The 13,201-nt window shown below is 42.1% G+C and overlaps 1 protein-coding gene across 1 annotated transcript in view; it reads right to left on the bottom strand.

Moving 5' to 3' along the window:
• ARL8A (ADP ribosylation factor like GTPase 8A) overlaps positions 1 to 6,195 on the bottom strand; it is a 55,112-nt gene extending 48,917 nt beyond the window's left edge. The window contains exon 1 of the mRNA XM_061631849.1: positions 5,875 to 6,195. Within this exon, the coding sequence (XP_061487833.1) occupies positions 5,875 to 5,997 (123 nt within the window). The 5' untranslated portion in view covers positions 5,998 to 6,195. The remainder of the gene's footprint in view (positions 1 to 5,874) is intronic.
• Between the last annotated feature and the right edge of the window lie 7,006 nt (positions 6,196 to 13,201).

Below are 13,201 nucleotides of genomic sequence, written 5' to 3'. Positions count from 1 at the left end.
GTATCTTGAGTGACGCTTCTGACAAAGCCTATGAGATGCAGTTTCACCTGCAGGTTTGCTGGGTTCTAGACCTGCCTGAGTGAGTTTGCACTGCTTCATAAGAAGAAAAAGGACAACATCAGTGCAACCAGTTGTGGGTTTGTGCCATGACTGTTTTTAACATTAGTTTGAAAACTTACTTTTTTCACCCTGCAGAAGCTCTTTGTTTATTAGACATTTGGGGCCTGTCCAGCCTGTTTTCCTGGAAGACTCTGGGCGAGCAGGGAACAAGCAGAATGACATCAGACACGAAAACAGCAAAACCTGACTTATTGAGAAGGGACTCTTATCACATTACAGACTCAGAACTGGTTTGTTTACACCTTTTTAAAGAGACACAGTAACCTAATCAAACCTGTCTAAAATACCATCTAGCTACATTACAAGCGGCCCCTAAGAAATACTTTAATCACAAAATGCTCTACTCTAAACATTTTTCAAAAAGTTCAACACCACTCAGCAATGACTGCTTTGGGCATGGCATCACACCACAAAAAATATGATCCTCAGCAAGTAATGTGCTTTCAATTGCATTGCCGTATAATATAATACATTCCCACAAGTGACCTCCCTCCTTCCAAAAGTGCTTATGTGGATTATCTCATGCCACTTTCTTTTTTCTTGCACAAGCACTTGCAGAGCAGCCATGCATATTTAAAGGAGCTTTATGTAGCCGTAAGACTTTCCAAAAGCCATGCAGAACTACAGTTAACACGTTGATAAAGACTTTAGGAAAATGTGTATGTGTCTAAGGGCACAGCCTCTTTCTCAAGATGGTAGCTTTATTGGAGATGGCTGTCAACAAAATTGAATGCTGCGATAGGATACATGTTTATCACAGCTAACCTGATCAGTCTGTTCAGACCAATAATAATGAGTGATATTATGTATGTGAAATACAATGAAATAAACCTTTTATCTTTCCAATTGCTATGAAACAATGGGAATTCCTAAACAATAAGGCTTCTAGTATCGACTGCCAACTGAAGCAATGACTACCAAAGAGAAAAAGGAAAACTTATTATGTAGCGCTATTTGAGTTTTTAAAGTACTTAATATACCCAGCCTTTCCCAACCTTTGGGTCCTCAGATATTGCTGGACTACAATTCCCATAATTTTTGACCATTGGCCATGCTGGCTAGGGCTGATGGGCGTTGTAGCCCAGCAACATCTGGGGACCCAAAGGTTGGGAAAGGCTGATATGAAAGGTATGTCAGTAATCCCTACAACAGTCCCGTCAGGAAACCAGTTTTATTCACATATTGCAGGAGGGGGTGGGGAGACCCAAGAGACAGGAGCATGCCCAAGGTCACCTACCAAACACATTCTTGGATGTGTGACTTAAATCAAGGACTCGCAGTCTTCAGCACAGCATCGGAACATCTCTCCAAGGGCATGAGATTTTACAACACATGAAACAGAGCAATCATCAAGTAATCCTTGTCCTGTAATGCTTAGTACACATCAGCTATATATAAACATCTAGATATAGAATCCTTTTACTGCTGCTAACCATTTATTTAGCCATGCTAAACAGCATATGCTAGGTAACTTTATGGGGCATAAAACAACAGCACCTGCCCAGGAGGCTTACAAACTGCATTAGCCAGATGAAAGTGGGAAAAAGGTCAGGAACTGAGAAGCTGTGGAGATAGTTTAAGTGAGAATCAGGAAATGGTAGAAGAACAGGAAAGAGAAGCTTCCATTCCTTTCAACAGCAGGTCTTAAGGAACTTGAAACAGCAAGCTCTACAAAAGGTAGAAAAGTAGCTTGATAAAAGAAGATACAGAGATTTCTTTAGGCATAAGAATTAGCCTAGTAGAAAACTGGAGTAGGAGAAAGAGAGGCAAAGGCAGACAAGAATATGTGAGCATGTACACACAAGGAGGTCTCTAAGACAGACACAAAAGTGGGGCCCAAGAGAGTGGTAGGCCTCTCCCTGTGCTGGCTATGTGCTTAATCTCTCTCTGCCCATCTCTCTCCCACCTTCGACTTAGAAGGCTTAAACCAGGGCTGTGGAGTCGGAGTCGTGGAGTCGGGAGCAATTTTGGGTGGAGTCAGAGTCGATAGAAATGTACCGACTCCGACTCCTTCATGAATGTCAAATGTATATTAACTAGTAATAACAAATTTACTGTAGTAAAATGGTAGCACAAGGCATTTCATCACCACCACGTGAATCCAGAGCTTGGAAAAGTTACTTTTTTGAACTACAACTCCCACAAGCCCAATCCCTGGGGCTGATGGGAGTTGTAGTTTTAAAAAGTAACTTTTCCAAGCTCTGGATTCACGTGGTGGTGATGAAATGCCTTGTGCTACCATTTTACTACAGTAAATTTGTTATTACTAGTTAATATACATTTGACATTTATGAAGGAGTCCGAGTCAGACAGTAGACAAATAGAGGAGTTGGAGTCGGAGTCGAAGGTCTGCCGTACCGACTCCACAGCCCTGGCTTAAACTGTAACCAGACAATGAATGAAAACGTCTTTGGCATATGCTGGATTCTCTCTCACGGGTGAGCTGAAGATAGATTGGGATCTGGTATTAGATCACTGAATGATTTGCAGTAAATCAGCAAGGATCCCAACTTCCAGTTGTTCAGCAACAACAAAAAGACTTTTTTCCTTTTTAAATAGGGTGCTGAGATCAAGAAAGCTGGCAGGAGGAAGAGACCCAGGTGTGGACATTTGCATGATTGGACTGCAAGTTCAGTTCTGATACTGAAAGCAAAAGTTTCAAGGGTATGTTTTTCCCCAACCAGCCACTATTTTGCACCTAGCACTTGTTAGTGGATCTCAGAGTTCTGGTTAAAACAAAACAAAATAGATTCCACAAGTCTGAAGTCTACTTGGCACTGCTCTATATAATTCCAAATACTGAAATCAGCTATCATTGCAAAACGATTTTGCACACGGTGATTCACCCACTGTATCAGAAGTCATATCATTAATACAACTGGCATCAGAATCCGTGAAGCCATGGGAGTATGCTAGCAGCTTTGGATACAGGAGAACTAGGTGCAGTCAAGTGATGTGGCAGGTCTGAAAAAGCAAAAAGAGCAAAATACTCCCCTCTCCCTTTGACGTGTCCCCAGCACATTCCATTCCATATCATATCAAGCCCAGGCCAGAGTCTGAACCTGGTGCAGAATGTGATCATTTTGACTCACAAATACCCTTTCCTTCCTCTTACTCAATGTTAAGACCCTAGATGTTGCCATAACATGCACCTGCAGCATCCAACGTTAGTTGGAAATGTAGTTTCCATGCTTCTTGCAATCCAGGAGTGGGGAATCCTTTTCAGTGAACAGGCCACGCTCTCTTCAGGGCAACTTTCTGGGGGCCGCATGCTAGTGGATGTGGCCAGAGGCTAAAGTGTGCAGAGCAATGAATGTACCTTTGTATAGTAAGGTAGTTTCTACACACACTCACACCCCCTTCTATCCTTCAGCCAGGCAAACAAGAGGCATTATCAGAGTTCAAGGACACTTCGTGCCAGGCAAAAACACTCAAGGATGCTGCGAAGCTTGACTGGTAAAGATGGACATGGCTAGGGGAAGTCCCAAGGGCCAGACAGAGAGGCCTGAAGGGCCACAATCAGTCCCTGGGCCTGAGGTTCTCCACCCCAGCTGTAATCTCTGACAATGCTAGAGGGACATAAGGAACTAAATTCCAATTGCTCTTGGTGCCCCTGAATCCTGACAGAGCATGTTGCAGCATCTAAAAGCTAATCAGAGATTTCTATGTACATCCTGCATAGAGTGGGAGGCCTCTAGGCATTATCAGGAGAATGAGAATCTACTTGGAAAATAAGTTACTTTCCTCAGACCAAAACAATTTGGTTTGGGGAAGGCTTAAGCATTTCTTGTTCAAGTTACCATTTGATTGTGAAGCTAATCTCTCTCAGCCTAACTTTCCTCACAGGATCACTGTGGGGATAAAACAACATAAGGATATGTTTAGCTATCTTAAGGCCTTGGGATAGGAGAAAAAAAGTTATGCAAGCTAAAAAAGAAAGATGCACGGTCCCAGAGTTCAAATCAAGGATCAGTCAAAACCTTCAGAAACCACATGCCAAATCTACGGCTGTGCCCAGAAAACACTGCTGAATCAGTGGTCAATGATAAAGCATCTGTTCCGGAATAAATACACCAGACACAGCGCACTATTTAACGTATCATCCAGTTTGCATTGTCATGTTTTCAGCCTGCAGAATTCCAAAGGACATAAATGAGGGGCTATGAATTGACCTCTACAGATCCTCCTCAAGGGTTACATAAGAATCTTAATGCAAGGGAAACATTCAAAGGGCTTATTTAAGTGTACAGGAAAGTGCAGATCATATTCAAAATTATACTGAAACAACAATGTTTAATTAAGGTGCATTTAGGCCAAATGTCTCATGATGTGCTTGGGTTTCAAAAGTACCTAAAAAGACCACTTACAATAAGGTACACACATTCTTTTTAAGAGCACCCACACAGTGGAGGGAAATGGTAAAACATTTGGATTTCTTTTGAGAAATGAAGGCTACCAGGCAAATAAATCCAATCCTATAGTCTGAAGCTAGAACGGAGTGGAGCAGGGACAAAAAAGTCCCAGATTTGTGAAAGACTGATGGAGAGAAAGGAGAGGCAGTAGACTATCATAACCTTCATGACTGCTATCCACTTCCTTGTACTGGCAAAAATGTTTAGTATTCAGAGAAGGTGCCTCGTGATTCTGGGCCGAGCCATGCTGCAATTCTCTTTCCAGGAAAAGCAGAAGATGGAAGAACTCCAGTTCTGCAAACTCACCTAAAACAACGTCCCTCACTAAATCAACAGCACAGCTCTCACATTTCAGCCAGTTCCACTGAAGGCCCTGGGACAGGTTTAAGATAGCTATCAATATTCCCCACGACCAATATTCCCCATCCCATGGGCTGTCTAATGTATCCCTCCTCCCTGCTTTCATCAAATGCACACTTTGAAGCCATTACTGCAGAACACATGGGGCGAGGGGAGAAAAAGTCATAGCTTTCCATTTGGGAAATTATCCTAAGATGGTTTCTTAAGACCGTACAATGAAATGCTGCAACAGAAAATCTTGTTGTAATTTTATATTGGCTTTCTACAGCAAAAAATCACACGCGGAGAGACCCTGCTAATTGCCATATTGATCAGAAAAGATGGAGATGAAATTACCATCCATCACAGGAGATGGACCAGCGTCCCGCCGTCTCACCAGGGACCCAGCCCTATACATAGCAATCTGGAGTCTAGATTTTCCGCTCAAGATTCCCTCCTCCCTCCACCACCGCCCCAAAAGGAATTCAAAAGCAGTACAAGATTGCCAGATGCTCCGATCTGAATATACACGGGCGCATAAATCCGGATCGATTTTTTAGATTTTTTTTTAGATTTTTTAGACGAACACCTTGAACCTGCCTCTTCGTCATTGCCACCAGGTAACAGAGCCAAGAGGACAAGCAAGGCGAACAGCGGGTGGTGAAAGGGGGGAGGGGTAATCTGAGAGAGCTCAAAAGGCTTTGCCCGCATTGCATATACTGTCGCTCCCTCTCCCATTTAAATAAGGAAGACACAGAAAAGCAGAGAGAGAGACAGAAAGAGAAGAAGGAAAAGCAACCCTTTCGGTGGAAAGGGCAGTTAAGAGACGAATGCAATAACACTCCCCATTTGGGGGGGGCTCTCCTTCCATGCACATGATCTGGGGAGGGGCGGCTTCCAGACGAGGCCTCTATTCTGCCTAGGCGGGGAGATGCCCTAGAAACGGGTGGGCGAGCGGGCCCGGACGAACCCTGCTAGTACAGCCCATGACCTGGCATCTTACCGCGATCACGTTGACGAAGGTGGTCTTGCCCGAGTACTGCAGCCCCACCAGGGTGAGCTCCATCTCTTCCTTCCAGAAGAGCGCCCGGAACCAGTCCAGCAGCTTGGTAAAAAGCGCCAGCATCCTGCCCCTGCTCCGATCTCGCAGCGCAGCCAGGCCCAGCGCCTCTATTGTCCCCCGGAACAAGCCGGCCTTGCTGCTACCACCGTCGCGCTCTGCTTCAGGGCTCTCTCCCACCCGCTCGGTTTGAGTCGCTCAGCTGCTAATGGGTGGGGTCACTCAGCAACTACACGGCTGGGTGGAGACTCCCCGCTCGACGGCCTCTGCCGCGAAATCCGACAGCGGCCTCTGTAGGACAGGAGGACCCAAGACAGGCTCCTAACCTTCCCTTGCGAGGCCTAGTGAGTCCTGCTCTCGTCCTGGCCCTGCCAATTTAAGAAGGGATAGCTTCGTTCTGTAGATTGACTCAGGCGCCTGGTTCATCTGGTTTCTTGGGAGTAACACGGTGGGGGTTATGTCGGAGTAAACATGCGCTGCCTGTTAGTATTTTCTGTGGAAACCCGAGAGGCTTCCGAGATGGGATTCCTAGGTTAGATTAAAGAAAGGCTTTCTAACTGTGGCTTGGGGGACTCTGGGATTCCTTCTTGAGAAAATCAGGAATGGAGAACAGGTTCTTTGAAAACATTTTCTTGCAAACTTCTTGTTCGTTACTGTTCTTATTTCTGAAAAACTAAGTGCTGTTAACTGGTACAAGCCTTCCTTTGCAGCTCCTGCAGAATTCACCGGAAACAACCGCAATTGCTCCATATGAACCTGCCTTGGGGGTCAACAGAAAATACACTGTGTGCTGGAACCCTTTCCCAAGGCCAGAACCCTTTCTAATTCCTTGGAGGAAAGGTGGGATATAAATGGAAGAGTATTGCCAGATTTAGGCTGCAATCCAAATCCCATTTACCTGGGAGTAAGACCAACTGAATTCAATAGGATAACACAGTTAGTCATACTTGGAGTAGACCCACTGAAGTCAGTGCAACAAGTTGTCTAAATCTCATTGATCTCAATGGGTCCATTCCAGGTTTGGATCCAACCTATAATGCATTTCAAAAACAAAAGAATGAGCATGATCCAGATTCTACACACATAGATGGTGATAGGCCAAAAATATATATATCGGGAAGTGGAGGAGAAGTCTTGACGGGAGTGAGAAAATGTCTTCTATCTTCCTGAGTCCACTCAGATCAAATTTGTGGATCAGTAGCAAATGTGAGGTGGAAATTTTCTGAACTAGAAATCCTTTTGAGTCTTCCCCTTCAGCCCTTTGCTCCTAATTTCCTCTCCATATGCATGGACTCCGTGGCCTGCTCTCTCCTTTTATGTGGGGAGGGAAAATATAAATAGTGCCTTCAGTTTTTGATATCCATTGTTTTTTAATACAAAATTAACAGATGCCAAGTTACAAAATTTCATAAAGAGTTCCATGACATTTTCATTTCAATACATATTTTTGTTTTATGAAGTTGCTTTAAGATACTGGTATCCACATAATCACAGAGGTTATATGTGTCAAAATATACCTTGCATTAAAGCTCTGCTTTCCCTACATCATAATAGAGACAATTGTCTAGATATGGAGAACATACACAACTCCATATTGTGATTACTGACAGACAACGATGTTACACACTACAGCCTTGGAAAGGTTTGGTAACTTCCACATTTTTCAAACAGTAGCTTCCTCCATCTGTTTCCACATGAATTTTCAGTTGTGCTTATCATGGATCTCATTTTTCTTTTTGTTTACAGAAGCCCAACTCCAAATACAACTCCTCCTGCAAGCCATTCTTTTTACTTTCCTCACTGCCAAGAAGTGACTGGTGCTGTGAGACGAAGGCTTCTTGGTCACATTCTGAAGTGGAGGCATTCTTCCACTACAGATCACGTGAAGTGGAAAGATGAGAGCAGGATTGGGAGAGTCCACTGATGGCCTTTTGTCCAGTGGTGTGCTGTAGCTTAAATGCTTGGGGAGAAAGGGCTTAGACAAATTCATGGAGGATAGGTCTGTCAACAGCTATTAAGACATTATAGCTAAACATAACCTAATGAATTCAGAGGCAGAATATCCCTGAACTTGAAGAGCTGGGGAACAAGTGAAGGCGGTGCCTTCATGCCCTGCTGGTAAGCTTCCAGAAGCAACTGGCTAGCTACTGTTACAAACAGAATGCTTGACTAGATGGAGCCTTGCAAATGTTCTGATGTTCTTAATATGGAGAAAAGACATAGCTGGGGAAGGGAGCAGATTTAGTGTCTTTCCACTCACCTCCATCTTCTGCTGTCACTTGACTCCACCAAGGGCTTATGCTTGTATAGTTCTCTTTTTTTCCTTCCACTGACGACAGATCTACACTTCCAGACACAGCAGCATGAACCTGACATTTCTGAGTGAAGCAAGTGACAGCAGAAGAGGGTGGAATGGAGAGGAAATCACTGCCCTAACCAATCCATTCTCTTATCTTTCTAAGGCCTTGTCCACAAGTGAGCAGTATCTCACTGCAAATACACTCTTTTTAGAATTTGGTTAGAGCGGTCCATACAGCGGGCTCAAAAATTGTATTTTCCAGTCATACCAGTAGGCATTTCAGTGTGTTGGATCAATCCAGGTGTTTGTGGCCTTACCTTCTGATTTGATATTCTCACTCACTCCATTTGCAAATGAACTGAACATGTGTGAGAACGTTTGACCTGTGTGTGACAGTCTTTTTTTTTTTAAAAAAGTTTTCTCCCAGGAAGGAAGTATGCAATTGTGCGCTGCTGGAGCACCGGTGGGTGGGGAGAGAGCATAGCTTTGTGTGAATGTGCTAACTGCTGAGGAGGAGATTGCAGCCGCTTTGCTCCTCTCCAAGTTGTTCCAGCGTGGCAGTTAAGCCAAGTGTTGGCTTGGAGTGTCATCCAAACCTGGGACCGTGGTTAAGGACTGTCCTTAACCACAATCAGTAGCTAAGGTTTGCCCTCAGGTCACAGTTAAGAAGGAGAAACCTTAATCACAATCCTGCATTCAGATGCAGCACTTGGCAAAACTTTGGCTTAGCTACTGCTCGACACAGACCTAAAGTAGAAACACACTCACTCTTCTGCAGGTTCCAGTGCATCTCTGCCTCTCTCTTCTGAAGAAGGGGGCACACTAGTCGAACCCCTCCCCTTTTTACTGTAAAACCTGGTGGGAGCAGCTTGAGGGTGTGTGTATGTGTGTGTTTTAATTCGGCTTTGAATTTGTAGCCTGCCCTTCACCTCAAGGTGAACCAGGCACTTACTTTGCGAGCTGCCTTGCCAGAGTCTGAAGTGTAATCATTCATGTTATATTGAAGTTCATTCAAGAAGGAACCAGAAGGCAGTGTTCATGTAAATGTTTTGTCTGTGTGGTTGCACATTAAAACAGATCAATTACTGTAAGTTTCTGTTGGTGGGTATCAATCCAACTGAATAATTAGTTTATCTGCATGTACTTTTAAGATTGAAGAAAGAATAAAAACTGGTAAAGCTAATATACAACAGTAATATCCAAAGGTGATATCAAGGAATATTAGACAGGCAAGTGCCAATGATGCTATGATGTCTGTGGATGAATTTAAAGTAATATTGAGAGAGGAATTTAATATGTTTTAAGAATGAAATTAATGAAAAACTACAAGAAACTGAACAAAATATTAATGGTAGAATTGATCAGTTGGATAAGAAGATGGAGCAATATGAACATAAGAGCTTGGAAAAGTTACTTTTTTTGAACTACAACTCCCATCAGCCCCACTCAGCATGGCCACTGGATTGGGCTGATGGGAGTTGTAGTTCAAAAAAGTAACTTTTCCAAGCTCGTAATCAAGCAGGGACTACAGAAATGTGATGAAATAGTCAAGCAACTTAAGACCTAGTGGAACATAAAAAAATATTAGTGAGGTACACGAGAGAATAGACTCATCCACAGTTATTTTTAGACCAAAATGAAGAAATTAATAATATGCTAAGATGTCCAAACTTTATTTTTAGAGGAGTCCTGAGAAAGTTGAAAAGGGTAATTAAGCTTTGTGGAATAGTAACAGTTCTGAATTTAGAAAATGAAGAGCAAGTCTACTTAGAATTCATTACAAGAATTAATTCAAAGGAAATGCAGACACTTTAAAAAACCAAACAATATATCAGTTGAATTGTTAAGTTACCAGACGAGAAAGTTTAATGTGGAATGTATTTATTTAATTAATAAATAAATAAATAAATACTATTAGGGAGAATACAGGTTTAGAGATTTCTGGAGTAAAAATAGTACTTTCTGACTTGGCACCTAGGACACTGGCAAAGAGAACACACTTTAGAGGGGTTAATAAGAATCTTAGAGACTTAAAAAATAAAATACTTTGGGGATTGCCTGCTCGCTGTTGAAGTAATTAATAGTGCCATCCACTAGAAAGAGGACCAGGCTGTCTAGTAAAAGAGCATGGTAGTGGAAATAGTGGCTAGATGCAATGGCAGAGGCTACTGTAGGTGGAAAGAGCTTTGTTTAGGGGCCAGGAACTTTGATAAAGATTTGTGCCATGGGGTTGGTGTGGCAATAACACAAAATGGCTGCTACATCTAAAAGTCCAAGAAAAGAGATGGGACCACAAAATGGTACAGGCATGCCCCCCATTAGCAATCCATTTATCAATAGATAAAAAGGCACCCACATCAACTCCTGTTGTGTTCACTCACAGAGGAAAACTCTTTGAACCCCTTTCCTTAGAAGAGATCGGAGGGGCATCCAATCAAATGTGGGCACATTTGGCAGGTTGTTCAGTGTAAGAGAGGCTGAGCCAGAGTGCATATGGGTGGCATTAATCAGCAATCCTTGCAAGCAATGCCTGTAAAATATATGTGGCTCTGGTTTGTTTTTGTTTTTTGAACTGTTGTAGCCTGCTGTGAGAGAGAAGATAGAAAAGAAGGAAGCCAAATAGCAGATGCTGCTAAATGAAGTGGTATCAATCAGTTTAAATCCTGTGATTGGTTTGATATCAGAAAGACTGTGCTTTAATCAGGTTTCATTCTCTAGCCCTGAAGTGGAATTGCATCCCTTCTTTACAATAACTTTTTTAAAATGGTTTTTAACTTTGCTCAAAATCAAAGCTCTTTTAGAATATTTGTCTTTTATTCTTCTGTTTCCAACCATAGACAAAAGACACTTCTGTTGGGTTCCAAATCATGAAAGAAAACGTACACATTAACTTTACTGGCCTTCTTGACTATTGGCATGGAAAGGTTACAGGGCACACTAGTAAACTGGACAAGAACTTTATTGTCACTCTACATTCACGACAACAGTATAGCTCAGATTCAACGGAGTCCTGGTTCTGCTCAGATACAACTGAGTCCAGTGCCATCTAGTGACACTACATCCATAATGACACTATCCACACAATTATGAATGCAAATCCTCCTGAATTCCCTTGTTGTTGTTGTTATGTGCCTTCAATCGATTACAACTTATGGCGACCCTATGAATCAGCGACCTCCAATAGCATCTGTTATAAACCACCCTGTTCCAAGCTTGTAAGTTCAGGAATCAATCCATTTCTTTGGGTCTTCCTCTTTTTCTACTCCCTTCTGTTTATTGTCTTTTCTAGTGAATCATGTCTTCTCATTATGTGTCCAAAGTATGATAACCTCAGTTTCATTATTTTAGCTTCTAACAATAGTTCTGGTTTAATTTGTTCTAACATCCAATTATTTGTCTTTTTCACGGTCCATGGTATGGTATCTGCAAAGCTCCAACACCACATTTCAAACGAGTTGATTTCTCTTACCCGCTTTTTTGACTGCCCAACTTTCACATCCATGCATAGAGATTGGGATTACCATGGTCTGAATGATCCTGACTTTAGTGTTCAGTGATACATCATTGCATTTGAAGACCTTTTCTAGTTCTCTCACAGCTGCCCTCCCCAGTCCTAGCCTTCTTCTGATTTCTTGACTATTGTCTCCATTTTGGTTAATGACTGTGCCACGGTATTGATAATCCTTGACAAGTACAGTGTCCTCGTCAACTGTAAAGTTACATAAATCTTCTGTTGTCATCACTTTAGTCTTTTTGACGTTCAGCTGTAGTCCTGCTTTTGTGCTTTCCTCTTGAACTTTCAACAGCATTTGTTTCAAATCATTACTGGTTTCTGCTAGTAGTATGGTATCATCTGCATATCTTGAATTATTGATATTTCTCCCTCCAGTTTTCACGTCGCCTTCACCTTGGTCCAATCCCGCTTTCCATATGATATGTTCTGCGATAGATTAAACAAACGGTGATAAAATACAACCCTGCCTCACACCCTTTCCGATTGGAAACCAATCGGTTTCTCCATATTCTGTCCTTACAGTAGCCTCTTGTGCAGAGTATAGGTTGCGCATCAGGACAATCAGATGCTGTGGCACCCCCATTTCTTTTAAAGCATCCCATAGTTTTTCATGATCTACACAGTCAAAGGCTTTGCTGTAATCTATAAAGCACAGGGTGATTTTCTTCTGAAATTCCTTGCTCCATTCCATTATCCAACGTATGTTTGCGATATGATCTCTGGTACCTCTTCCTTTTCTAAATCCATCTTGGACATCTGGCATTTCTCGCTCCATATATGGTAACAGCCTTTGTTGTAGAATCTTGAGCACTACTTTACTTGCATGGAATATTAAGGCAATAGTTTGATAATTACTGAATTCCCTGGGATCCCCTTTCTTTGGAATTGGAATGTATATGGAACGCTTCCAGTCTGTGGGCCATTGTTTAGTTTTCCATATTTGTTGACAAATCTTTCTCAAAATTTGGACAGATTCAGTCTCAGTAACTTGTAGCAACTCTATTGGTATGCCATCTGTTCATGGTGATTTGTTTCTTCCAAGTATTTTAAGAGCTAATTTCCTTTCAGATCTAAAAACAATGAAGAATAATGGTTAATAATTACCATACCTCTGCAAATCTCCATGCAATAACAATGCCAATTATATTTACTGAGACAATAAAATTTACCTTCCCTGTTGCATTTTATTTTAAAATATATTCTGATGTTAAAAGACTTTTCTCCTTCCACCCTGACACTCCTAAGAAGAGGATGATCTAGTTAGCCGTAAAGATGAAGTAGCTTGCTTTAAGCAGATAGAATCTAGTCATTGTCCATATCAGCTGATAGCCACTTCATACTTCTCATGACAAATTAATTTGCCATTTGTCATTCACATGTCTTCTGGCAAACACCCAGAATTTTTGGAAAGAAGAACCATATCTGTAAACATGACGTGGAACATACACTAGGAAGCT

The sequence above is a fragment of the Rhineura floridana genome, chromosome 6 (genome assembly GCF_030035675.1).
Source record: "Rhineura floridana isolate rRhiFlo1 chromosome 6, rRhiFlo1.hap2, whole genome shotgun sequence".
NCBI lineage: Eukaryota > Metazoa > Chordata > Lepidosauria > Squamata > Rhineuridae > Rhineura > Rhineura floridana.
Note: the sequence above shows the minus strand (reverse complement) of the source record. Positions and strands in the feature narration are given on the sequence as shown.